General features: G+C 48.1%; 1 protein-coding gene across 1 annotated transcript in view; it reads right to left on the reverse strand.

The window, feature by feature from the left end:
• LOC137667058 (TOG array regulator of axonemal microtubules protein 2-like) overlaps positions 1-27,528 on the reverse strand; it is a 67,297-nt gene that overhangs the window by 22,238 nt on the left and 17,531 nt on the right. The window contains exons 3-14 of the mRNA XM_068407488.1: positions 27,366-27,470; positions 24,754-24,957; positions 23,729-23,879; positions 21,503-22,491; positions 20,142-20,441; positions 19,457-19,670; positions 16,230-16,236; positions 5,972-6,144; positions 4,938-4,984; positions 2,912-3,102; positions 1,813-1,966; positions 1,274-1,438 (exon numbers count right to left, since the gene is read on the reverse strand). Of these exons, the coding sequence (XP_068263589.1) occupies positions 1,274-1,438; positions 1,813-1,966; positions 2,912-3,102; positions 4,938-4,984; positions 5,972-6,144; positions 16,230-16,236; positions 19,457-19,670; positions 20,142-20,412 (1,222 nt within the window). The 5' untranslated portion in view covers positions 20,413-20,441; positions 21,503-22,491; positions 23,729-23,879; positions 24,754-24,957; positions 27,366-27,470. The remainder of the gene's footprint in view (positions 1-1,273; positions 1,439-1,812; positions 1,967-2,911; positions 3,103-4,937; positions 4,985-5,971; positions 6,145-16,229; positions 16,237-19,456; positions 19,671-20,141; positions 20,442-21,502; positions 22,492-23,728; positions 23,880-24,753; positions 24,958-27,365; positions 27,471-27,528) is intronic.

Below are 27,528 nucleotides of genomic sequence, written 5' to 3' on the forward strand. Positions count from 1 at the left end.
ACCGCTACAAACCCACAGATGGCAAAGGAACAGCAATGGTGTCATTGAGGTTTTCAACTTGAAAGTATTGTCTGACACAGATGCCCCAGACACCGCATTTTGTCTTGCAGAACTCTTACTGCTAGTGATAATGCAAGGCAGGGAGGCGGGAGAAGCCAGTAGGCATTTCCTACCTCAGCCTCAGTTTGCAGTACTGATAGGGGAAGAGATTTGTAATAATAAACCTAGCATATGTGGTTTGAGGTTGGAAAAAGGAAATATCCGTTCATTACGCAGCATTTAATTTAGGCTTGTGCTTTACGAGGACAGAAAGCTCAGATCCTGCATTGGCCGCATCCTTTTGTAAGTGTCTTTCTCTGTAAATGGAAAATTCACAAGGACTTCCTATCGCACACGGTTTCACTCTTTCTCCCAGTGCCAAAATACGCAATGTTGATTAATCTACTTCAGATCTCCAAGGGTTTGGTTTTTGAAAATCAGAGTAGCATCACTAGAAAAGAGCATTCAAAGTATCATTCCTAGCTGCCTTTTTCTTAACTCACGCTACCCAGGATCATAACACGAGGTAGGCGACCCCCAAAGGAGGGACGAGAATCACTATCTACTCACTATCTGCTGTATATTGACTGCAGGTAGCAAGCAGCCTGGGAGCACCAGGCAGCCTCTCAGGTATGCCATCTGCTACACACAGCCACTGTATTTGGGTGCGGTGACCGAAAAGGCACTGCTTGTTCGAGTTTGCATTGCAGGTGGTGGGATGAGAGAGGCTAGAAGCCGTTAAGCACTTGTAGGTGCAATACCATGATTGTACCAAGTCACTCATTTCCATGCAGAGACAACCCTTGCTGTGATAGTAGCAAAGCTGACTGGAGAGCCTGACAGCAGCACAGGCAGAGGGCCAAGATGGCGAGTGGCTAATTGATCATGGTGGTGCACATATGTGCCCAGTGAGCACAGCCTGCCAGGCTGCACCCAAGCTCAGCCCTGCAGTTACAGCTGCCTCCCGGCACCAGTGTTCTAGTTTGGACTGTCAGTACGGGCAAAAGCTAGAGCTTAAGGCTTTACACTACTTTATTCAGCTAAACTTTCCAGCGGATCTGTAAGCACCAACTGCTCTGGTATCACCAAGCTGGCGTGGATCCAAAGCAGGTTTGCTCTCAATCCTCAGGACAGGCTTTGGACCCCAAATCCTGCCTGTGGTTGAGGACGAGGCAGTGTGTGCTCCCTGTGCAAGGAAAGAGCTGGTGCAGGGGCTGCAGCGGAGCGCGCTCACCTGAGGAGTTGCGTGGGAAGCTGCCACCCTGGCTGATGGTGGGGATGCTGGGCAATGAGGGCCTGTTGACCCGCTTCCCCAAGGCAGTGCCAGCGCTCTCTCTGTGTGTGTTGCCCGTGCTGGGGCAGGTGGAAACTGTCCCATTGACAGGCGGTGGGCCAAAGCCTGCAGAGACCCAAAAGGACCTTCTAAGTGGAGAATGTTGGACAGGGTGGCTGTGGGCTTGGAAAGGGCTAGAAGCCTTGCTGGAGCTGGGTAACATCCCTTTGTTGTCCCAAACAACTCGAAGCATAACAGTTGCACACTAATGTGGGACAGTGATCACAGAATACAGTGATACTTTCCCTAAGAAACGAGGAAAACTCAGTACTGCTTTTCTTTTGCTTTGCCTAATTTCCTTTGGAAATTGGAAATCAATCCTATTCGAACTTCCACTCAGATGCAAGTGTCACAGCCTTCCAGTGCGATTTCATGGACATTTGCAACACTATGCAAATAGCAAGTGAACATAAAGGCCCACAACTATAGCGACCACTTACTTTCTTCGGCTGCATCCCCATGGTCAACACTCTGTGTAAGGAGCTGCAAGGACTTTTCTTTCTCTCTTTCTCTCTCTCTATGCAAAAGCTCCATCGCTCTCATTCGATGTTGCTGGATTTTCTTCTGAGCTGACTTGGACAAGGTAGCACGGAACTAGTTGCAATGGAAATACATCATGGAGCATAAAGAGAGATACACAAACGATACACAACACCTCATCAGGAACACAGTGGGAGAGTGTCATAGTCTTTAATGTAGCTCCATACACATCCCAATAGTTTCAGAATAATTCCTCCTTTCCGCGCCTTGGCATACAATGACACCCAGTGATGTGTAACACTTCATTGCCATAACCTTCTACTGGTCCAAGATACTCCTTCTCAATCTACAGCAGGAAGCCCTGCTTGAACCAGGAGAGTCATAGGAGTGCTCCAAGACGTATGAAGAGCTCACAGGAGCAGTGAACAGGCAGTTCAGTTCCTACAGGCCAGGGCAGAGGAGTAAAACCCATCTGCAATAACCAGCAATGAGAGGTAATTTGCTGTTTCCTAACACACACAGCCAGTAATTGCAGCTGCTTCTCACTTCCTTGCTTCTGAAGGACTCAGCTGCTCTCTGAGAACACGAGTCCAAAAAAGGAGTCATGTGAAAACAAGTTTGAGACACAGTGCTCTTAACGAATAGAAACATTGAGAATGAGAGGGCTGTGAGATACAGCAAGAAAGGTAACCAAGGAAAAGCAAGCTCTCCCATTTTATTCTGCAGCCTTGCTTACACTCAACATTATAATCTTTGCTTCTGTGCTTCCAAGCATGCACTTTGCACACATTCACTGATGTGGAACTTGCTCTACTATTCACCTCTGCTCTCAATTGGCCTTTGTACATAAAGAACGCTTCTTGCATAACCTTAGCACCATCTCCCAACCAGTGACTTCTGCACCAGTGAAAATAAGCAATTGCTCTCTATCTGTCAAATGTATTCCCAAGAGAATCTGCTCCCCAAGAGAAGAAGATTATGATTTTCAGTGACATTTTTGGCTAAGCACTGAACGGTCACTGAAAAGGCAGCCTGCTCACCCCTGTCCTTAGCGCTTACCCTTCCATTGCTGCCCTCCAAATCATCGTCACTCAGAAGATGAGGGTTCAGGAGATGATCCATCTCCTTGGCCTGGCTGAGTGGGAGGCCTGTTAACGGGAGCACAGGTTCACGCAAACGTCCAGCAGCCTTCACACCACCAACACCACGATGCTGGAGAACAGGCCAGATGGGTTCCAGAGGCCGGAGCTCTGATAAGGCACAGGTACAGATTGTGTATGAGAACAGCAAGGAACAAATAACCTTTCCAGACAGATGGGGTACTACCATATTGCCCTGGCAGCAGAAATGACACTGCTCTCTTGGCCATCAGACTCAAACCTACTGCATGATAAAGGAAGGCCGCAGCCCTTGGCTTCTGGTGAGCAGCTGTGTTTGACAGAGAGGAGCAGAGATTGCCCTTGCCAAAAAGGTTCTTGTCTGTTCCTACCCGTTTGGCTTTTAGTAAACATCCTCTTTTTCCCAGTTACTAAAATAACTCCTGGGTTTTAATAGCTGTATTTAATAGCCTTTGTAGAGGTAAGAATCAACATTTCCTCCTCTTCGCTGGAATATTTTAGAGGGCGTTTAAAGAAAAGCTTAGGATTGTGAGAGTGTTGCCAAAACCAGAATTGTGTTCTTGAAGCTAGAATTCATTTTCCCTGAGGGGTTTCGTTCTGAATTGTAGCAGATCAGCGCACTTTCTGGGCAGCCCCACTAAAGGCTGATTTTCTTAATGGGAATAGCACAGTGCAGCTCATTCTGAAACACTCTCCAACAGAGCCGTTAAAACTCAGAGAACTAATAATTCCTTACATGGCTTCACAGATGATAAAATTATGCGATAGCCAAGCAGTAAAAAAGGAACAACTTCCTTAAATCAGTATTTCTTTTCCTGCTGAATAGTCAGGTCAATAATAAGAGAGAGAGAGAGAGGGTTTAACGATACAGCTCATTTCTAGTCCAGAATGTATCCAGCAAAAATGTCACCTTACTTACTCAGCAATACTTCTCCCTAGTTGCACTCAGCATCCTAGCTGCATATCAGCAATAAAGGAATCATTCCTATGGGGCATGCCCATTATTTGGCGGGGCACGTCCATTATTTGGCAGAACACTGAGCTGAGGGACCAGTGGATCTTATCGCTTTTTCTGCATCAGCAAAATTATTTGTTAAATTCTCATCTCTCCTACCGCTACAAACCCACAGATGGCAAAGGAACAGCAATGGTGTCATTGAGGTTTTCAACTTGAAAGTATTGTCTGACACAGATGCCCCAGACACCGCATTTTGTCTTGCAGAACTCTTACTGCTAGTGATAATGCAAGGCAGGGAGGCGGGAGAAGCCAGTAGGCATTTCCTACCTCAGCCTCAGTTTGCAGTACTGATAGGGGAAGAGATTTGTAATAATAAACCTAGCATATGTGGTTTGAGGTTGGAAAAAGGAAATATCCGTTCATTACGCAGCATTTAATTTAGGCTTGTGCTTTACGAGGACAGAAAGCTCAGATCCTGCATTGGCTGCATCCTTTTGTGTCTTTCTCTGTAAATGGAAAATTCACAAGGACTTCCTATCGCACACGGTCTCACTCTTTCTCCCAGTGCCAAAATACGCAATGTTGATTAATCTACTTCAGATCTCCAAGGGTTTGGTTCAGAATCTGCTCCAAGGGAAATTTTTCTCTTTCGAGTGTAGGAGGAAGAAGTGGGAACGTTTCTCATTGGAGGGAAATTGCCTTGCTTTTCTCTAATCTTTGTGACATTTGAGAGCATGCAGGGAGATAAAAGGTATGAGCATGAGGCAGAGAAACGTTTTCTTTTCCTGCTCTGCATTTTCAGAGCCCCAAGTTACCCCTCCAGCTCCTGCCATTCATAACCTCATGCTGGAGTCAATTTCACGGGATCACCAGAGCACATTTCCCAGTGACTGGGCTCTGGGATAGCCAACTGAGCCCATCAAGGAATTGCAAATAGTTACAGGACAGTTTTCAACCCACGGGTCAGGATTCCTATGTGCATTTTAGGGCGGCAATGCTCTGTACCTACTTTGATATTTAAGGGTCTTCTCTTCACTTCTGCTGCTTGATCTTGGCCTTAAGAAAATTGAGGATAACAGAATATATGATGAGACAGAAAGAAAAGGGGAGGTAGCATTAAAGGAGGCAAACTTTCTTAGCAAGGTCATTCTGATGAAGGAGGCAATGCAACCCAGAAAGCCAACAATATGCAAAGCTGATTAATTGGCATTAAACTTTCAGTTGCTGCAATCACACAGAGCTCATCAAGCTCCAGCTGAAACACAGGAGTCATTCTTCAATTTGGGCCTTAACTATCCCATTCTGCTGCCTCTCCTTTTGGAGCTAAGAGGCTCTCACAAGGTTATGCACATCCTTTCTGAATCAGCAAGAGAGGTTAAGCCAGTCATAAGTCTGTATTGAGGGCAGCTACATTTATACTGCTGCGGAAGCCCAACTTTGCCTGGCCATGCCTGCAACTAATGACAGCATCTTGTTATACATGGTAATACCACTGCTGTCTCCTGAGAATGATATTACACCTCCCTGCTCTTTCAAGAAGAAAAAGGGTCTGTCCAAATCAACAGGTAGGTAAGGATATTCAGATTGCTCTTTAAAAGCCATGCTGAAGCTTTTAAATTGGACCTGTATTTCTAGGACTCCTTATTTATTGTTATAACTAGGATAAGGCTGACAGCTAGATTTCCCCACGGGTATCCATGCAAATATCTTTCCAGCACTTACAGCCCTATAACTGTTCTCTAGCACCTGCCCCCCTCTGACCTTAAAACCATATGTCAACACTAAACATCTACACGATTACACATCTATAAACAGGGATTTCACTGGGCTCTCATTTCACAGTGAAGGCCCAGACACAGAGAAGTTACAACTAGCATTTACAGAAGCAGCATCTGAATTTGTAGACAGCTCTACAACAGTCAATATGTGTGAAAGCACAGAAGTTTGCATAAATATATTGGAGAGCTCACTGTGGAAAATAAGCTCATGAGACGAGAAGTGCGAGGTGAACGGCATATTGGAGAAGCAGACTCCTTGGCTTACCTCATCTCCAGGGCCTCTTGGAAAAGCAGGTGCTGAGAGTTTTGGAGAGGCACCGCAGAGCTGCCAGGAGCCCCATCCGATGGTCTCGCTGACCTGGGGATAGGTGGAAGCAAAGCCACTCCCAGTGACTTCTTCCCATCCTTATCACTGCAATGCAAGGGCAGCAGGGAAGCCTGGAAACAGTAGAACACAGTGCTCAGATCGAGCATCCAGCCTTCCCGTTGATGCCACAAGAAGTTTAGCCATGCTCTTAGCTAGGACTCGGCAGGAAAAGACAAGAGTCAAACACAGGGGCACTACCACCGTCGCTGGTGGGCTCGGCCTTGGCCAGTGGAGGGTCCGTCTTGGAGCCATCTGGCATTGGCTCTATTGGACATGGGGAAAGCTTCTAGCAGCTTCTCAAAGAAGGCACATCTGTAGCCCTCCCACTACCAAAACCTTGCCATGCAAACCCAATACAGGTACATTTGTCCCTGTATCTGCAAGGCTGAAATAAAGCACACTAGCCTTTTAGAGGTTATCCTGGTTACAAAAGCTGTTATTCATCTGCCTTCTCCTGCTCACCACGGCAAAAACAAAAGAACTGCAGCTTCTGTCCCTCCTGCAAAGGCAATTGAGCGGATGGGGTCTGGACTTCTTTCCCCATGGCCAGAATTGCCAGTTCCCATCACTTAGCCCTGGGCAGACCCAGGGGAGAGGATGAAGCTGCACAGAAGGCACTGAACTCTAGAAATATTATTAGAGATAACTGTGCACAAGGACATGGCTGTACAACCCAAAAGCTGAGATAACCTAGAGTTGAGTTTGCAGGACTGCCTGCTCCAGCAAACATCTCTTTCCATCTAAACCAGACAGAGCTGATATAAAAAAGCCACCAAGACATTGGTGTGTCCACTACAGTAAGCGCCGTGTACAGATGGTTCACAGACAGATGTATTTTACTAACTGTAGCAGCGCTGCTCACCTCCCTCTCTCGGGGGTCCTGGGTCAAGGCTTGATGAGAAAGATGGGAGAGATCACCTCCACCCACATCTCTGAGGTGATGCACACTAACCTTGTTGTCTGAGCCATCCAGGGGACGGAGGGTCCTTGGGTATCGAGGTTTTCCAGCTCTATACCCATACCCTAAACCCATCTGCTTCTTCATCTGGGTTCTTAATATGGACTGAAAAGAAGCTGTAGATCAGGTAAAAGGGAAGAAGTGAGTTAGTTGACCTCACACCTTTACAAACAACCCATCTCATTTTGAACAGCACTGAGCTAGCAAGCCATGATAGAGAGATTGAAGGTCCCACTGGTAAGAGGGGCATACAGGTTCCCATTTCAGGCCTTGGCTTCTGTGAAGACTACCAGTAAAGACCCACACAGTGCTGCTGGTATTTCTGGAAAGCGGAAAGACATCTCAGCAAGCAGGCAGACCTTGCTAGTGTTTCTACAGCACCATCCCACCCTCAAGGCCAGATCTGATGGGCAAGCAGAGGAAGAACTGGGAATGTACCTACAGCGAGACCACACATTGATAGCAAGGATAGAAACAGACCTCACATCTCATTACCATGCCTCATTTATGTGCAGTTGTGCCACAGTCCCTGTCCTGGCTGGCAGTAGTAGTGATTTGGCTGCTGTTGATAAAGGAGAAAGCATAATGAGCTAATGATATAGATGTGATGCCATGAGCAGCACTGGAGGAGGGCAGGATCATCTGCAGCTCTCTTGTCAGCCACCCACTCTGACACAGAGCCAGCATATGAAGACTCACCTCCAAGGACCATTACTCCCTGAAATAATTTTTTTTTCCATTGGGATGAGGCCACCATTGCATATTCAACCCCTTTCCATCCTCACCTTCTTCTTCCGTGGTCCAGCTGCTGCCACAAAACTGCAACCAGAGCGTGGTACTTAGCTTTAAAATAAGGACAGTACAAATGACTGAGGAGGAAAAAACAGACAGCCCTTCTCCATAGAAGACTAACACACTAGTAGTGTGGTAGAACCTGCAGTCCTGGCCTCTGTGATGGTCTGTGTGACGTCACAGTACTCTGCCTGTTGAGGCGCTGGCGTTCCAGCACTTTGAGAGCTGAACGTTCTACAAATTTGCATGTGTTTCACTAGTTGCCCATCCACAACGACAGGATTTCTTTCCTCTCCTTTCAAAGGGTAGACAACCCACAGTGGTCTCTACAATTTGACAGTGTCTAATAAGTAGATGCTCTCCTAGTTTGGAAGTCCTTTGTTTCTGTAATTCCCACTCAATTTTGGGTTTGGTTTTGTTGGGTTTTTATTTTTCTTCACAACAAAGGAAGTACAAGGACACAAACAATTAATCACCAGGTGTTATAACTAAAAGAAGGTTTGCACTCTGCATTAGATGTCCTCGATATTCAGCGGGCTTGATTGATTACTGTATCTGTAGGATGCAAATTGCCCATCCAAACCTTCTCCTCTGTTCTGCTTCACTGTTACAGGGGTTTATTCCCTGCTTTCTTTACTGCAGAGACACCCAAAACCAATACAAACATGGCCTGCCTCAAAACATTTCTCATCTTGGCTGTTCCTGAAAATTCAGGATTATACACAGCGTGTTTCCCTGCCCCTTGTCCTTGCCAGTGTCTTCCCCATTACCCAGCCTGTAAGGCTGGGCTCTCCCTTGTACAGCATGATGAATAGTTGCTGCACTTGCCAGCATCTCCAGGGCCTCGTGATCAGCGCTTTGAACGCAGCTTTTGTACGCGCTCTGCCTCCCTGCGCCAAGCAGCATTCCTGGGCACTGGCTCTGCCGCTGCAGGCGAACGTCCTCCAGGCAAAGGCTGCGGGAACAGGATTGCAACAAGCCCTGGCTGAAGAAGTCTCCAGTCTGCTGCAGCCCTTTACCTGCTGTGAAATCATCTTGTGTTGCCATGGTGGGGGGGATGATGGGCTCTTTGCAGATGAGAGTCTACTTGATGTGCTGCTGGTCGCTGGGCCTCATACAGCTGCTGGTGGGTTCCCCGGCAGCATCAGGAACCTGCATGGAAAAATAACACTGCTTAGTGCAAGTGACAGCCACCGATCCCTGGCATTGCCCTGCCTACGGGGGTTCCTGCGTACAAAACTGCTCCAGCCAAGTGGTGTTAAAACAACATAAGAATATATTCAAGAGAGATATGCATTTTCCACATTCTGTCAAAATCATGGCTGTGAAGTCCAAACGCTGGAGGAACTGTTGTTGGTATAACGGGGGAAATATAACTCCACCTCAGCAGCTGCTCTCCCCACGGCTGTATGGGCACGGCAGCAGAGGCAAGTCTCTCACTGCACCCACTGCTGTTGGACCAGGCGCAGCGCGTTGGAGTTGTTCCCACTGAACCCAGTGCTGCCACTGCAGCAGGAGTATCATTTCACACATTTGATAACAAAAAGCTGTAATGTCACACTGGACTTGCCCCATGGACAACTGAAAAAATGGGAGGCAGAAGAGTTTTCTCCTTTTTGATACAAATGTACTTGGATTTAAGGGGGGCACTGGGCTAACAATAGTGGAGACTGGTGTGTAACTCCTATCTCTCTAGCACTTCCCACCAGTCTGCAAGATTTTTTTCTGTAGAAAGATGTAGATAAGATTTTATGACACATCCGTGAGTAATTCTGAGCCACAACTCAAACCGCAAGCTACATACATCCAAATCTGCCACCCATTGGGAAAGGAAGGAGAAAAGCAGTCGGAACAATTGCTGCTGTAGCTAAATTGCCTGCATTTACAGCGTTGCTGAGGTATCTGTAGCACTTGCAGTACCTCAGAAAGCCTGAGGCTACAGCATAACCCATATTTAGGGATGCCAGCTATCCAGAAACTATCATCTGTCTGCCATGCTCACATCAGCAGATGCACATCCCATGGGGCTAGTGGAGTTGTAGGCAGTGTTATAGTGCTCAGGGTATGTGAGGGTAAAGGAAGTTTATGCTTAGCCCTTCAGGTTAGTGCTATAGCAAAAGGTGACACTTTCCAGCTTCAGTCCCTGCAGTCCATTTCCTTACCAGCTTGGTTGCTTTCACTTCAAAACTATAGAGATTTCTTTCCACCTTCTGACAGAGACTTCAGGCACCATGCAGGGCTTTTGCTACTGTCTCTCACAGTATCCTCCTGGGCAAAATGTCCAGCATACAGCTGGATAAACACATAATGCAATGGGTGAACAACTGGCTGACAGGTAGGGCTCAAAGAGTTATAGTAAATGGGCTTATGTCAGACTGGCGACCAGTCACTAGTGGGGTTCCTCAGGGATCCATCTTGGGGCCAGTGCTCTTCAATATCTTTGTTAATGATTCGGAAGCAGGACTTGAAGGACTACTATCCAAGTTCGCTGATGACACAAAATTGGGAGGAGCTGTTGACACTCCCAAGGGCAGTGAGGCCCTGCAGAGAGACCTTGATAAATTAGAAAGGTGGGTGATCACCAACCGCATGAAGTTTAACAAGGGAAAGTGACAGATTTTGCACCTGGGACATGGCAACCCCAGATGTACATACAGACTGGGGAATGAGAGGCTAGAGAGCAGCCTCGTGGAAAGGGATCTGGGGGTTCTGGTCGACAGCAAGTTGAACATGAGCCAACAGTGTGCCCTGGCAGACAAGAGAGCCAACTGTGTCCTGGGGTGCTTCAAGAACATTATTGCTAGCCGGTCGAGGGAGGTGATTGCCCCACTCTACTCTGCACTGATGTGGCCTCGCCTTGAGCACTGGGTGTAATTTTGGGCGCCACAGTATAAAAAGGTTATGAACATGCTAGAGAGTGTCCAGAAGAGAGCCACAAAGGCAGCATCTACCTTGGGTGAGCTGGAGGCCACTAAGAGGTAAAGGAGTAATAGCCTGTCTCTGCAACAAATTGCAATGCTTACAGGGAGAGGGACAAAAAAGAGCTGTCAGATATGAACATGCAACACAGCAGAGCTGGCGGACGAAACCTTGCAGAGTTTTGCCTCGCTAACCTGACAGAAAACACCACGTTTCCCAACTGCCATCACTTCCTACGTCCGAAAGTGAACAAAGCTGAAGAACAGCATGGAAAGCAGAAGTCTGCAGAAGCATGACTAGATCTGCTGCTGATTCACTGCTTGGCCTGCAGAGAAATATAAATATTAAGGCCAGAAAATTCGAGTGCATTTGAATGTGACCTCTGCAAGCCACAGATTTTGGATAAGTCAGCTTTGCTTTCTTACAGATCAGTATCTCCAACTGAAAAATGCAAATGATGCTTAGAAGCTTTGCAAAGCTCTCAAAGACCCTGGGGTGATGGATGTTACACAAATACGAGCAGTTACCATTGTCATTACAGCAGCTGTCTCTGCAGCAGAGCCCCAGCTTGTTAAATCGTTAGGGGTGAGGGAGCATGGATATTACCACGAAGAAAGGGAATGAAAAAAAGTGAAGCAAAGGCATTCTCTCCAGCGAGAGAAAGAGAGAAACAGAGGGAGAAAGTAACCAGCAAACACCTCTGATCGTGAGCAGTCCCTGTACCTCAGTCCTTCAGACTTCAGTTTGTCCTCCCTCTGCTGCTGAGGCAGGCCGGCATCTCCACACCCCAAAAGAAATTCAAGACGCAGTAGACCATGGATCTTCCCTCCCCATGCCCCTACATCTTTCCCAGATCCAATTTTCAGAGATTCATACTTTTAGTAATAAAGCTCTTTGAAAACAGAGGCTAACCGGGAGGCAAGGTTGTTCATCAGAGTGATATTGCTTTGGGACTAGGCCTTTGCGTGTCAGAGCGCCTGTGAGCTCACTAAAGTTCCCTTGTCCTCTCTTTGCTTGGAGCAAAATGATTCCTCTTGCCCCCACATGCTCTGGAGTGAGGCACCGAGGTTAAACTTAGCGAAACACAGCAGTTTAAACCATTGGCAAGAGCAGACTTGATTCCCATGTTCAAGGATGAACTGGCACCCCCGGGAGCCGTATAGCGCTGACCTAAACCTCAGCAGGGGCTGATTCAGAAAGTTGATTTGATTTCGACCTTCCTTCATTCTACCTGGAAAATAACAGTGTGAGCCCAGGAAGGACCAAAGGTGCAGTTTTTGCTTTTTGGCCCCAGTCAGAGCAAGGGGAGTTTGAGCAGGAGCTGAGCTGGGACTTGACCGTTTGCCCACACACAGCAGCAAAGGGAGCCCCAGGACCCCGAGGCAGCACCTGAGCCGAGGTGGGAGCTCTCACTCTGCCTCCTGTGGCACGGCAGAGCCCAGGCTGTCGCTCTCCTTATGAAGACGAGCTTCCCTGTCAACAAACCACCCTGTCTGCTCCTCAGCTCCCCCTGTCCTCCTCTCCCCTCCTTCCATCTGCCACCCCAAGCATTGCTCTTCTTCTACAACTCCCAGGACTGTGTCTCTTTTAAACGACACCCAAACTCTCTGGCACACAGCTGGAGTCACCAAGCAGAAGCTTCCCTCATGCGGCTTTAAGACTTTTTGGAACAACTCTTTGAAAATGTAAAAGGAAAAATCATCAAATCTTTCTCCCAGATTTTATTGCCTTCTGAGTGAGATGCTTACACCAAGCAACCTCCACCAGAGCACAGTAAAAGCAACCCCTCTGCCAGGCTCCTGCCAGCCCACACCAAAGCACCACCTTGCTGAGAAAGCAACAGCGCATGAGACAGGGCTGGCCACCAAGCTCCTTCACAAACACGCGCGTCCTTCACTTTGGAAATCTAGCTCCACGTTGTCAAGCTTGTAATCCCCCCAGGAGCTGTAGAGCCCCGCTGCGGGTTGCATCCCACAAGGGAATGAGGATTTCTTCTGCTCCAGACCCTGTGTTTCCAAAACTGGAAGCAGGGATGGCCATTTGTGAAGCCAGACCCCTTCTCCAGGAGGACAGCAGGCTCCCCCAGCCAGGTGTACGAGCTCAGCAGGGAAAGAGGAGAATTAATTCCTTCAGCCGGGCCCTCTCCAATGTGGCATGGCCACTGTCGCTGCAATCTCCACTAAGTGCTGCCAAACTGGAATTCTCCACCACCCCCATTACAAATATTTTATACTCTCTCTGTGCTGTGGATAATTATGCAATATGCAACACAGAAGAGCAGAAAATCAGTTTTGCTACTGTGTGTGTTTTGTTGTTGTTATGCTCAGTCAAAAGCTACTTTCAAATGTAAAAATAATATTTTCACCATGTCCACGTCTAGTTTGGAAATCTTCCATAACAAGGTAACTGGTGACTGTTGTATAAACACCCGTGTACACAAAAAGAAATTTTGTGCAGAGGTGCAAGGGCTCACATGAGGTTCTCTGTTAACCATGAGGAACAGCAGCTCAACCTGTCTTTACAATGATGTGGATGGAGAGTGTCCACATAAGTATTATGAGAAAAGGAATTCAGACACTAAGCAGCGAGAGCTGAGCCATTGTACCCAACCTGCAAACCAACAGATAAGTGGGAACGGTTTTTTAGCTGTAAAAATGTGCAACATAGCAGCTCCTACAGGGGAAAAAATACTACAGAAAACCATCTGCAGGAATTAGCAAACCTTCTCCAACTAGCACAGGCAGCACACGCACCCTGTTGTGATTTGGGGAGGTGACTGTCATCTCACTTGGTAAAAGCAGCAGCAAAGCCAAAGGGAAGCATCTTCCTGTCACTGCCGAGCCACCCCGTTGGTACTGGCGCTGTAGGAGTAGAGGATTCAGCCTTACAATGAGTCGCCTTAAACCACGCAATTCTCTCAGCTTCTCCAAGGCTGAGTAATCAGATGCGTGAGAAAATAACAACCCTATATATCGCAGAACGGCAGAAAATGAGCTGGCTGCAGCAAATGGGTCTCCAAATGTGTCATGTCCTGCATGAAACAGGAGAATTCTCCCCAAAGGCTTCTCCCTTTTGCCACAAACAAGAGGCAGAGGACTGCCCCCAGACTGCAGCACTGCTTTAGACCTTCAGAGACACAAGGAAAATTCTGCCTCAGCCGTGTTGCAGGCTTCAGGCAAGACCTTATCTGCTCCAGCTCCTGCCTGCAAAGCAAGCATAGCAGAAATGCTGCTTGTTCACCTTCCTTCATATTTTCTTTTAAGGCAATAAACCCCTTAAGGTAGGGAATTATCTCTTCCTATACACGTGTGCATCATCTAACAGCTGGTCCAGCCATCAGCTAGGGATGTTGCCATAAAACAGCAGTGGCAGCAGCTCTTCAAAGGACTTTCCCCGATACAGTGTTTGGTTGTTCCCTTTAATTAAGGGGCCAGCAATGAGCTACCAGCTCAGCTCTAGTGAAAAAGATAAGCTCCTGGGTGTCTCAAAGTGATGAGCACTTCTACAGGGAAACAGCATCAGCAGCACTGAAAAGTGTGACCCTCGTTAAATCACCAAAAGTGACAAAGTAGAGCAAAGATGCTCAGCTGGCCAGACTAAGACCACCCAGGAGCACCTAATGTCCAGTCTCCCTCCCTGAGCACCTGCTTACACTCCCTTTTCTTTTGGCTCTCTAATACTGAAGCTGATAGGACAGATTCAGCCAAAGGGCAACTTGAGAGCCCACATGCTTAGCCTTAAAAACAGTAAGCCAAATTTTTATTTCATACTTTCTAAAAGGAAGAAAAAAGTTGCAGCCATAATCAGGGATGTGAGCACCTTCCCTCCTGAGCCTAACTTGTGTCAGACCCACTTCACCTCCAGCAGCGTCACCCACGTGGCTGTGCTCTTATGTCACCTGCACACCCTGTAATGAGACATTACATTACACGGGGAAGGGGCAGTGTCCACGTGCACGCATGCATCCTGGAAATGAACCTGGTGACGGCTATCACGCCGTTCCTTGAGACGGCCACGGGATAAACCTTGCTACGAGGTCAAACCCTCTCTCCCTCACCTATCCATAGCACCCCAAGCACCTCCGCCAGTCCCCCCTGACAGAACAGTCCAGTCATCCCTCATAAGTTAACAAAGCAAATTGTCTTGAAATCCCCTTTCTCCAGACATGAAGCATGGCCTCTCTATTTCAACAAACATATCTTGGACTTATTTAGCTGAACCTCCACACTCTGCTTTGAAGCCTCAGGGCACCACTGGCAGGAGCACAGGGCTGAGCAGGGCTTTTCCCCCTTCTGCAGCAGGGATGGAAATCTTGCCCCCTTACATGCTTGTATGCAGAAACATGGTCAGCTATTCCTCTCAGCACATTTTCTTTCACATGGCACACGTGCTGAGCAGCGCAGCACTTCACGGCAGCCTCCTGGCACACAGGCAGCTTCTTTTTTTGTTTGCAGGAACCTCTGCCAGATTGGGAGCCCTTGGGCTTTCTGCATGGCAACCTCATTTGTGCATTGGGCAAGGGCGATCAATACCGCATGGCATCCAAGCCCATGAGGGAAATGGCCTACATAGCTTTACACATACCAAACAGTGCAGCAAATAAACACAAGACCCCAAGACCCTGGGATGGGCAGATCTCCCTGCAGTATTCTTTGGCTTCCCAGTTTCATACAAGGTCCTTGTACCTGTCAAGAACCTGCCAAGGCTCTTTTAACCTTCCATGGGCCCAGTATGCCTCATACCGTTATTTTCCCGGTTTCACTTCTTCACAAAACTTCCATTCTAATTTCTTTGAAAACTCTGCCAGTATGTGGAGGATTATAGGAACATAGATCAGGCTGCTCTGCTTTCATATCTGACTATACAGATGTACCAACATCTTCTGCTTTCAGCCCTCCTTCTCTTCTCTCATCACTTCTCCCCTTTGTGCTTCCAAACCTTTGTATGGTGAAGGACTGGCACATCCCTTCCTCGCTCTGTTTCCTGAATCTCAGGTTCAGAAGTGCTTTATTGGTCCGCATATAAGGCAATCCCTTCACTTCTCCAAAGACAGAAAAAAAGACATGTAGAAAATGTGTATATTTAAAGGAATTATACCTTGTCCCACAACGCCTGCCCACAGCTTACCTCTCCCCAGCTTCTGTAGGACACCCTCAGTCCACTCACTGCCCAGCACCCCATGTGTCACCCAGCACCCCCTGCAAGGTGGCACAGCCCCCTGCCACGAGCCCCTCTCCTGCACCTCCCCAGGGGTGCCCCAAGGTGCTGGGAGACAGTCGGATGGCACCGGTCACCTCACCACGTCAGTCCGTCACACAGGGGAGCACAGGGGACTACAGAGATGATGCATCCCCTGAAAAGGGAAGAAAATGTCAGCGCAGCTGGGGAGATTGCTGCTGTCATGGGACTGGGGGTCTGAGCTTGACTTGGACATCTCGGGTATCTGCCATTGCACCAGCAGCTACCAGAGACTTGTAAAGGGGCCACCTGGGAGCTTGGCACCTACGTCGTACACTGGCACATGCAGTGAGCTGCACATCCTCCGACAACTCCACCGCATATCCTCGGGGTGAGCAGGTCCTGGTCTCTCATTCTCTGCTTCCTGAGTCAAGCCATCTAATCCTATAGCCCCAATGCATCCAAAGCCCATCTCTTGCTTTGTAAGTAAATATATATAAAAATATATGCACATCTCTTACTTTCTAAAGTATATAAATATATTATTTTCCTTTTTACAGTTACAAATTGCATTTACACGCAGAGGTTTTCTTTTTGGTATCTATGCAAGCTTCTTAAGTAAGATGAGCTCAAGATATAAAACTTCTGAGAAATACTTTATTTTTTATTATTTTTTAGAAGCCTACATCAAAATGTGCTGTATACATCTTTAGCTATAAACTCTATCAGGTAAATACCGTTCTTCAAACACACAGAATAAAACGAATGCCACCGCCATGTCCACCTTTGCCTCCACCTGTCCCACTCAGCACCCCTCCGCCATCTTCCTGGAGCACACTAAGCCTTGACATTCAGGTCCAAAATGTCGCAGAGGTTTTTCGCGACATGCTCTGGCTGGCTGGCGGCATGCTCCTTCAGCCCGGAGCCCATCACTTGGTAGAGGCTCTTCGCAAGCCTGGCAACCACAGCCTTGACATTGCCGCTTCGGACAGGCAGGACCCTGTTTCCCAGGAAGAACCAGAGCACGGGCAGGGCGTAGCGCTTGACGGCTTTGGGTTTCCTCCACCCCAGAAGGGCCTACATCCACATCATCAGTTGTCTGCCCAACTAATTCCAGGGCAGTGTATCTGTTGTGTAAGGGCACCTGGGAAGGTGAGGCAGGCTGAGAGCAGATTCACCTGCCCTCCCTGAGCAGTAACCTGCTTCCATTCTCCCGTCTCCTGGGTGTCCTCCCTCTACCTGGTGATGAGGGGATAGGGGGCCCTTTGTCCCTTGTGCTGTGGTCGGCCCATGCATCTGTCTCAGAGATGGTAGAGTTCGATTCCACCAGTCAATCTCCCTTTCTGACTCCCTGATACTCCTCAGCCTGGACACCTCCTCCTGAAGCTCCGTCACCAGGCTGAGCAGCTCCTTTACCTGGGCACATCTCTCACAGGTGTGCTCACTGCTGGTGCTGTCAGATACTGACCTGAAACTCAGACACTCCCTGCAGCCCAGGACCTGGACGGCTGCATGTTCTCTTGAAGCCTCTGTCTGGGTGGCTGCATAAAGTCTTGCAGCTTGAGGGGCCATGAGGGACCCTGAGGGTGCAGCTTTTTGCTGGGTGGATACCACGGCTCCTGCTATTCTCAGCTCCTCGCCAGTGGGTTGCAGCACCCGTTTGAAGTGGCAGGGCCCTCCCTGCATGCCCTTCCTGCTCGTCCTGCCTGCGCAAAATGCCGCGCAAACTTCTGCACCAGCCCTGTTTGCCTGTCCCATTCGCCGCGCTCCTAGTCCTGGATGAGGGAGGCTAGAAGCCGTTGAGCACTTGTAGGTGCAACAGGACGACTGTACCAAGTCACTCATTTCCATGCAGAGACAACCCTTGCTGTGATAGTAGCAAAGCTGACTGGAGAGCCTGACAGCAGCACAGGCAGAGGGCCAAGATGGTGAGTGGCTAATTGATCATGGTGGTGCACATATGTGCCCAGTGAGCACAGCCTGCCAGGCTGCACCCAAGCTCAGCCCTGCAGTTACAGCTGCCTCCCGGCACCAGTGTTCTAGTTTGGACTGTCAGTACGGGCAACAGCTAGAGCTTAAGCTTTACCACTACTTTATTCAGCTAAACTTTCCAGCGGATCTGTAAGCACCAACTGCTCTGGTATCACCAAGCTGGCGTGGATCCAAAGCAGGTTTGCTCTCAATCCTCAGGACAGGCTTTGGACCTCAGATCCTGCCTGTGGTTGAGGACGAGGCAGTGTGTGCTCCCTGTGCAAGGAAAGAGCTGGTGCAGGGGCTGCAGCGGAGCACGCTCACCTGAGGAGTTGCATGGGAAGCTGCCACCCTGGCTGATGGTGGGGATGCTGGGCAATGAGGGCCTGTTGACCCGCTTCCCCAAGGCAGTGCCAGCGCTCTCTCTGTGTGTGTTGCCCGTGCTGGGGCAGGTGGAAACTGTCCCATTGACAGGCGGTGGGCCAAAGCCTGCAGAGACCCAAAAGGACCTTCTAAGTGGAGAATGTTGGACAGGGTGGCTGTGGGCTTGGAAAGGGCTAGAAACCTTGCTGGAGCTGGGTGACATCCCTTTGTTGTCCCAAACAACTCGAAGCATGAGAGTTGCACATTAATGTGGGGCAGTGATAACAGAATACAGTGATGCTTTCCCTAAGAAACAAGGAAAACTCAGTACTGCTTTTCTTTTGCTTTGCTTTTTCAGAGCCTGGATAGGGAAGTTCTATTTCTGGGGATCCTGCCCAGTTCTTCCCAAAATACTAGCGAGAAAAAGAGCAGATAACCTTGGCTGATGCCCTTGGGCTGAGTGCTGACTCTGAAGGCCACTGTCGCTGTGCTCACGGTAGCACACGCAGCAGTACAATCAGAGCCTGTCAGCTGCAACTAAGTCAGTAACCCTGCTTGCTCATGTGCTTAAAACGTTAAGCAGTGGCTCAGGGCTTCAGCACAGCTTTGCAACATGAGCTCCTCAGCAGGGAGTGGTGTGAGCAGGATAATCTTTCCTATCACATGACCAAGATCTTTTTGGCTTTAATTAGAAATAGTTTAATTTTGTTTCTTCCAGGTTGCACCCTGGTTGAGAAGCATTCTTTTGGATTCATACATTCGCCTTTGATCAAGGCTGCTCTCAATTAGGCAGTCTGAAGCCCCAATGTAGTTTGTAAGACAGAATTATCCAGTCTGAAAGACTTCATGGAAGGGGGGAAGGTGATATTCTGTGACTGACTCGGTGTGGGCCATGGGCAAGACTCTTCCTGCCTATTTTCCTTTGAAAAGTGGAAATCAATCCTAGTTGAACTTGCACTCAGATGCAAGTGTAACAGCCTTCCAGTGTGATTTCATGGACATTTGCAATGTCTGCTGTATGCACATTGCAAAGGCAGCCTGAAGCGCAATGTCCAGCTGAGCTCTTCCTTGGCTCAGCTGTGTCCCTGGGCTCACACCACAGGGAGGGAAGATCTCAGAGCTCTGCCTACAGGAAATAAACTGAGGATCTGCCACACATGATTTGGCTTGGTTTCCTTGCTTTATGTCCTTTTCCCTCTGACATCAGCTCTTCGTTATTCCCATCACTGTCATCACAGCCTGTGCCATTTTCCCCACGCTCCTGCTCTCCGTTGCTCAGCCTGCTGGGATCTGAGGAAGACAGGCTGTTCTGGATGGGAGGCACGGGTTTGGAGGTTACCAGGACCCTCTGGGAAGCTGATCTGGAAACTAGTGGCTTCAGGGTAACCCCCTCAGCATCACTGCAGTCAGTCAGGCCTGCAAAGTGGAGACACAAAGCATAAGAGAAGCAGCACGGCAAACCTAAAGCACCTGAAGCTACATATTTCATTGGACAGATTTCTTGGAAACTTCTAAATAACTGCACAGGGAAACATGCTCATGCTGGCAGCCACTTGAAGCAGGCTAGTGGACACCACTTCCCCACTTCCACAGAGCCACCAGAGGAACACCCTGGTTGTCTGGGCTCCCATCAGACAACAGGGAGCCCACGGACCTGTGCTTACCCAGAGTAAGTCACCTGCAGGATACACTGTCCTGCCTGTCTCCCTGCCCCACAGCTGTACACCCCTACAGCAACAGGAGGGCTGCGCAGGAGATTGAGAGCAGGGCAGGTTATTGCAGGGGGGCACATGCAGGGGAGAACTGTTCACTGGGAATGTGCACTAGCTCTCCAGGCTGGGAAAAGACCCTTCTTCCTGCACGAGAGCAGGCAGGCTCCCAGCTTACCTCTCCATGAGGCTAACAGACCCTCAGACATCCTCCTCATCTTTACCTTGTCCCTGATCTGAATGGTTTCCAGAGCAGCACTGCTCACCTCCCTCTCTTGGGGATCCTGGGTCAAAGCTTGGTGAGAAAGGTGGGAGAGATCTCCTGCCTCCACAGCTCTGAGGTGATGCACAGCAGCCTTGCTGACCCAGCCATCCAGGGGAGAGATGGTCCTTGGGTATGGAGGTTTCCCAGCTCCATACCCATCCCCTAAACCCGGCTGCTTCTTCATCTGGGTTCTTAATATGGACTGAAAAGAAGCTGTAGACCAGGCAAAAGGGAAGAAGTGAGTTAGTTGAACTCACATCTTTACAATCAGCCCATCTAATGAGTGAGTGACACATTCAAGGTTTTTTTAATCATTGAGTTCAGGTAAATTATTGCAGAAGGAAAAAAGCCTCTGCACTCAATGGAAGAAGCAAAGGCAGGTCCCTATTAATGTGTTTTGTAAGCTTAAAACAAACATACACGGAATCTCCCTGTGCAATGTGAGGTGCCTTGGGCAGCAGTCCTCAGACACAGGACAAACAGAGGGTGCCCAAGCTTATCAGGGATGAACAGAAGAGGAAAAGGCATCTAATCAGACCTACTTGAAGATCTAAGCGTGATCGTCAGACACAAACTTTCTTCCAAAGCTGAGTGTCTAAGAATGACTTTCCTTCCCGTAAAACAAAACAAACCCAGAAATAAAAGAGAAAGGGGTGGGACTTGGCTTCCACAAGAGCTAACAGCAGAGCTGTCAGAGACCTGATGAGGAACACAGGAAACTGGGCTGGGATTCATCTGACTGAACATGGATGTCTCTAACGTAGTCACCCATCTCTGAGCCAACCTTGGTCCCATGTTTAGGCAACGGAGAGTTAGTCAGTATAACCAGTGACTTCAAGGTACTCTTTATGTTACGCTAAAGGAGACGCTTATATATTAGGTCAGAGGGACCGCGCACTAGATTCACTGATTTTATTCATTATATCTCCTTTAAAACAAAACAGGACCTTAGTCCACTGGTGCAGGCAGAGACAATTACAGCTACATTACGGATACACAGCTGAGGTCAGATAAATTACACTCCATCTCTGCTCTATCCAATTTGGCTCAAGACCATCAACTCACATCTCCCTCACCTTTCAAACGGCTCCCGTAACCCCCGGAAGAAGGGAAATGGCAGATTCACCTGTTAAAGCCCTTCCATTTCCTATGAGCAACAGGACCAGTCACTGGACCAGAGAAAAGAGAGCCAGTCACCACCCGCAGCCCACAGCTCCTGAAGGTTGTCTAAGGAGACCTGTAGATTCAAATTTCACCTCTTCTGAATCACTTACCGAGGGATTTATGCCAGAAAGAGGAGCTCCAATGGGACCTACTGGCTGCTCTGCATCCATTGACCCAACTGGCAGGGACCAGTCAAAAAACGCCACAGGGACCCAGACATTCTGCAGCATGCGGGGGAGGGGGGGGGGGGGCTATGCAAATGACAGAGCCCCCAACAGCCACTTTCACCTTCCTGTGTGGAGACTCCACAGGAGACAAAAGGATGGCAGAGTTTGGATCACTGGGAGTTAAGTCCACCATGATACTAGAGTCACTGAAGCTTCCAAGAGAAAATTCACCCAGTTCCTTCAGTGAAGAAGGTGGGCTTAGAGGACAGGCATCTTGAGCTTTGAACATGTTCTGAAGGAGCTGCTCCACATCTAGGCTATACGGCACCACATTAGTCTGGATGGCCTGTTCCACCATCACATCGCTGATTTTCTCCACTTCCTCCTGGGAAGAAGTTAGTTTTTCATCCTGAACATTTTCAAGCAGCTCTTGATTCACAGCAGAAATGGAGGGAGCTGGATCACTCAACTCAGAGGTTGTGGTAGTCAGACCGTCTTCAAATTAATCAGTCCCGTTAGCTGTGTCCTCATTATGAAGCAGCCCACTATCTGCCACCTCCTCCAGAGCTTGTTCCTCTGTGATGAGGCTGTCTGGCATCGTGGCACGCAGAGCTAACGGCTTCCCCTCCAAGTCACACGTGTACTCCAGGCACTGCTCATCTCTCACACAGCTGTTCTGAGCCATCCCCATGCGCTGCAGCAAAGATTCCAGTTTCTGGTTTCAAATGCTTACTGCTACGGAGTACTTCTGAATTTTTCTGTCTCTCTCAGCCAAGCTGTTTTGCACGCTTTCCATAACCTGCTTGAGTTCTTTAATTTCCCTTCTGGCTTCCAAGAAGGCCAGCTCTGCCTCCACACGATTACACTCTTCTTCAATCCACTCTTCCTTCATCCGTCCCCGCTGAGCTTTGAGCTCTTCTTTTTCTCTTTCCCTGTAGCAAAATTAAAATGTTGTAACATTTGGGCTGACTGGTCAGTTAAAGAGTCAACGTAAGGCTCCACCACACTGGCGTGGCTATGCTGCAGAGACGCTCCAAGAAGGAAGCAAATGCCTCCATGCACCATTTGCTGCCACCTCGGAGAGAGATGGCAGAGATGTAAGCCGGCTGCCAAGACACACCAGCTGATTGCTAACTAAAGCCACCGAGCCCACCACACAGCCAGCAGCCTTGTGGGCCATGCCGTCATTCTGGACATTTTGAGGTGCAAGTGATGGCCTCTAGGTTAGGTCTAACCAGTACAGTGCGTAACATCTCACCTACTGCCTCGCCCTGAAGCAAGTGAGAAACAGCTGCCTGGATGCACCCCCCGTGCTGCCAGCAGCTCATCACCTACAGCCACAGCCAACACTGGCCTCAGACAGCAGGATGGCTTGGGACTGCAGGCACCTGGCTTGCTTTGCACCCACCCAGCCCAGCATGGGGCCAGAGGCTGCTGCCTTGACTTGCAAGCCAGTGGGAGAGGGGGCCCCTACAAGAGATCCAGCCCTTGCAGATGCAGAGGTCAGGCTACCCTGAGCTGCAGCAAGGGGTCCCTGGGACTCTGCCTTGGAGCTCCATTCAAACACCCCTGTGTTCCCACCCGGGTTGTGTGTGCTGGAGAGCCAGCTTGCAGAGCACAGCTTTACCAAAAGAGACGACAGCTGTTGCAGCGTAAGGCACATGGTCACTTCTTTGCTTAGCGTCCATACAAAGGGCTATTGTGAACAATGCAACATCTAAGCCACGAAACCACAAGCGGGCACACTAGTTTGTGCAAGAGCTTTTCTTTCATTAGGGGAGAAGGGGGACATTTGTAGTCATGTTTCACTGAGTGAGGCAGAACAGGAGACTAAGGTAATACACGCTTGCAGGTAGAAACTGGTTTATGTCTAAAAGGTCTCAATGCTAGATCAGACTGGCAAAAAATTATCCTTTAAAAATATTCTATTGGGAAAGTTCAGAAAAGGGAAAAGACAGACATATTCATAACTAAACTGCATGGTACATCTTCACTGAGCATACTATGAAACCCGAAATACCTGAAAACAACCTCATCACACTGATTGTATGTCAAATTTCTTAACGAAAACTTTATGTGGTCAAGAAATGAGTAAAAACGTTCAAGATTCCCACCCCTAAATGCTCCTGAACAAATCTTTCTAACTCTGATTTCTGAAGTGAAATATACCTTTTTTTTCAGTTTGCTCTGAGATTCCTTCAGCTTTGTTTCCAAATGCTGTATTGTAACTTCTTTCTGCTGCAGAGTCATCAAATACTGCTCTGGATTTTCTGGCTTCATGCTGTGATTGTCATGGCAAGAAACGTATCTCCCTGATTGCCTGAAAAGAAAACAAACAAACAAACCATCCCATAAGATCACTCCTACAGTTCTTTAGTCCTGGCAAAAAGAAAAACATCCAAGAGACTGATGCAAAGCTTGACTCATTTGGGGCTCCTCAGGGTCTGCACAAGTGACTCCCTCTGGCAAATCAAAGGACTCGAGGAAATAGCCAATGTGTGGCTATAGTGCAAAATTTACTATTTATTTACTTGGTTTTAATGCCATTATGTCAAATGAGAAATTTACAGACCGAGTTCAGCTCTGCACACGAGTTATGAAGCTGAGCACCCTGAAACCTTGACTCAGCCTATCGAGCTTTAGGTGCGTATCTGACACGCTTGGCTGTTGAGTTACCTGTGAGAGAAACAGGGAAACAGCAGCAGTGTTGTGGCTATTTCTTCTCTGCAACGCGTGTCGCATGCTCTGGCAGGTATCTGTTTTTTTTCCTGTAGAGGAACCTGCACAGGGAGGTGCCTAAGGCTGGGTAGGGTGAATTTTTGCCCGACTGTATATTATTTTCTATGCTACCCCACTCAACTCTCTTCAAAGCAAAAGGACCCTTATACGAAAGAACCAGTAAATCCACATGAGACTTGATGCCATGAAACCCCATAAAGGAGCCTGCCTCGGAGTGAAAACCAACTACAAAGGGCTTTGACTAAAAGTAACCTTGACTTCTACAGTGCTGAAACAATCAAGCTTTTACACAGGATGGAGCACCCTGTTGACTGCTGAGCCAGCTGTATGAGGAGTCACACTTATGCTGAGGAACAAGATGACCTGCTTGGCAACCCAGACAACTGATGCCACATGACAGTGCAGAGACAGTAAGGCAGTGCGCTGAACACCAGGATGCTGAAATAAAGACTTGCCTCATCACTGGTCTGCTGTTGCTTCCTTTGTATGAGCCTGAGTTGCTGCTGCTGGCTGCAGAAACCCTGTAATTCTGACGCCTGTTAGCAGGACTCAGCTGGTTTTTGCACAGTGTTGACAAAGGGTCCTTTTCACAGGAAGCAGGTGGGCTGCCTCTGGACTTGTAGGATAAGGATCCATTATCCTGACCATGAGGGCCATGGCTGGAGGGGAACCAACATGGTTAAAGGACATTGCATTATCCTCATCACACATCCATTATGCATCTTATTTTACACACAACATTGTCTAAACACTAAACCAGATAGATAACCGGGAGTGGCCAGGAAGAAAGTCCTGAAGTCATCAGCCACTGCACATTCTCTCACTGACTGTGGGGCTCTCAGTCTGAATTATGTGATCTAGGGAAACCTCGGCCATTTTCACATTTCTCTGTGGATAGCATGGTTGCCAGTGACTCCATCAGATCATCTACACTTCCTGAATCTCTGACCCCACGCAGTAATGAGAGAACTGTAGCCTGGGCTAGTGCCAAAAGAACCACGTTTCAGCCTTCCCCGGCCAGGCCTGCGGAGAGATGCCCGTCCGTGGAGGTTTGCTCTAAGACTGCTTTCGTGCTCCTCAGCAAGCAGCCTGAGGGATCACAGCGTGCAGTGAAAACAGATTTTGTTGGAGCCACTGCGCTTTTCTGCCTTTGGCACACTGGGTGCTTCAGTGGTCATTGTCAGCTATTCATTTGCTTAGATACAGTTCGAACCCCACTGCGAGCAGGCTGAAATGGTATTAAAATAGACAAAGAAAAGCACAGCCTTTTCCCTCTTCCTTCCAGCTTCCCTCATACATATCTACCTTTCTTTTCCCACTCTTTATTAAATAAGATGACTGTCAGCTGTGTGCTTGAAAGCAACTGCTATCTGCACTGCCCAACTGCTGCCAAAGGGCTGGGGCGCTCTGAGGACAGCTTCTCGAGGTACGTTCCTTGCTTGCACGCTTGGTTTGCCTTCTGTGCTACTACGCTGCTACCTTCCTCCTCTCATGGAAGTTGTTCTTCTAAACCATCATGAAAGGGCTGGTTTCAAAAAACTATGGAAAAAGGCAAATCCAGCCAGCCACAGAGAAGGCTTGAACATAAACATTTGAAGACCACAGAATTAGGAAGCAAAATCTCTGCTCAAAACTGTCTGACTTGGTTCCCTCCCTTCTCTGAAAATGGAACAGTTTAGAAAGAACACAGGGTTGAGTGGCTGCTGCAAACCTTCACCACACTGCTGCGGTTTGGGTGACCTTATACTTATTTTACACTGAAGCGCTGGACTCTGCTTTGTGACAACACTGAAATGTTTCACAGCCAGTTAACTCAAACAGTTAGACCATATTGCAAAGGAGACATCTCTTTCCACTTTGTATAGGACAGCATCAGCTCTGGTGCGAGGCAGAATTTGGACAGACTCTGTGTAACACAGCAATGCATTTCAAGAAGCATTATTACAGAGGACTTCTGTCCAATTAAGTAGGTTGGCATGCTCTAATTTAAACTTCGATTTAAATGCACAATAATCTATGAAACGATACATAATCTTACTGCAAGTAAGGTGATTTTAGGGCTTCCTGTTATACTCAGTATTGTTTTTTTTCCCCCAGCCAGTACCTTTACTTGTTAGATTTAATCTAGAAAGCGCTTAAGTAATGTTTCTTTTGCTAACAGCCTCATGACACAGATAGGAAACTACTCATTAAGCATCATTCTGCCCACCTCTGCACACTGGGGCACACTGCGACCTTGGAGACGTCCCTGTGACTGAAGCACACGGGTATCTCGCTGCCAGTCCCAGCCTGCCTGCCAGCTCCCCTACAAAGGGCAGGAAACCAGTCCTCTCTAATTTGAACTCTTTCCACCTGCCAAAAAGTGTCACCAGCAGGGATCACGTGGGCAGAGCACAAGTGCGCGGCTCCATCCAAACGCACCCGTATTCGCAAGCTGTCTGGATTTGCACTTCGCACATGATAGGGAGAAATCTTAGAGAAATCTTTCATGAAAAGTTCATTTAGATAGATGACTATGATAATTCTTTTTATTTGCATATAGTTTTACTTCTATAAAGGTTGGGCAAGAGTGTTTACGAAAAAAGCGTCAAAGGCAACTTCTTCCTACAAAAAATAAGGTCATGATCTGGAAAGGTACGTGCAAAGCTGACAGTTTCTTACCCTCAGAGAAAACAGTGATAAGACCAAAAGGTTAAGGTTAACTGCTTAGAAGTACTGCTGTTAAATCACACACACCCAGCTGTCCTCTCCTCCACTCCAGCCGAGGCCTTTTCTGTCTTACCTGATTCTATCTCCCATACTCGTTATGAATAAACAACAAAAAAATACAAGCCGGCTGATCTGGCCTCTTGACAGTTTTTATTCTCCAAATACAGCTTTTTTTTTTTTTTCCTTTCTCATATCACAGTTCTCATCAGTGTAAGTGCTGCCCAAGAGCATAGTGTCAGGCAAATGGTTTGAAAATTTACAGTACGGATATTCTATGTATTAGCTGCAAGACCTTACACAGGAGTCTATCCCCACACTAGCAATGCCTGCACTCTTCAGGAAAAATTGCTTTGCTTACTTGCAAGAAAAAGATCTTTTGCTTCCAGCAGCAGACACATGGACTGAAATAGGGGCTGAAATACTGCCCACGCTGTGCTTGAAGAGCTCAAATTGGCTTCTCTCCCTGCAAAGGAAAAGGGAAGAGTAAACACATGATGGAAATTAGAACCCAAAGACTGTCT

This window comes from Nyctibius grandis, chromosome 1 (assembly GCF_013368605.1).
Source record: "Nyctibius grandis isolate bNycGra1 chromosome 1, bNycGra1.pri, whole genome shotgun sequence".
In the NCBI taxonomy this organism is placed as follows: domain Eukaryota; kingdom Metazoa; phylum Chordata; class Aves; order Nyctibiiformes; family Nyctibiidae; genus Nyctibius; species Nyctibius grandis.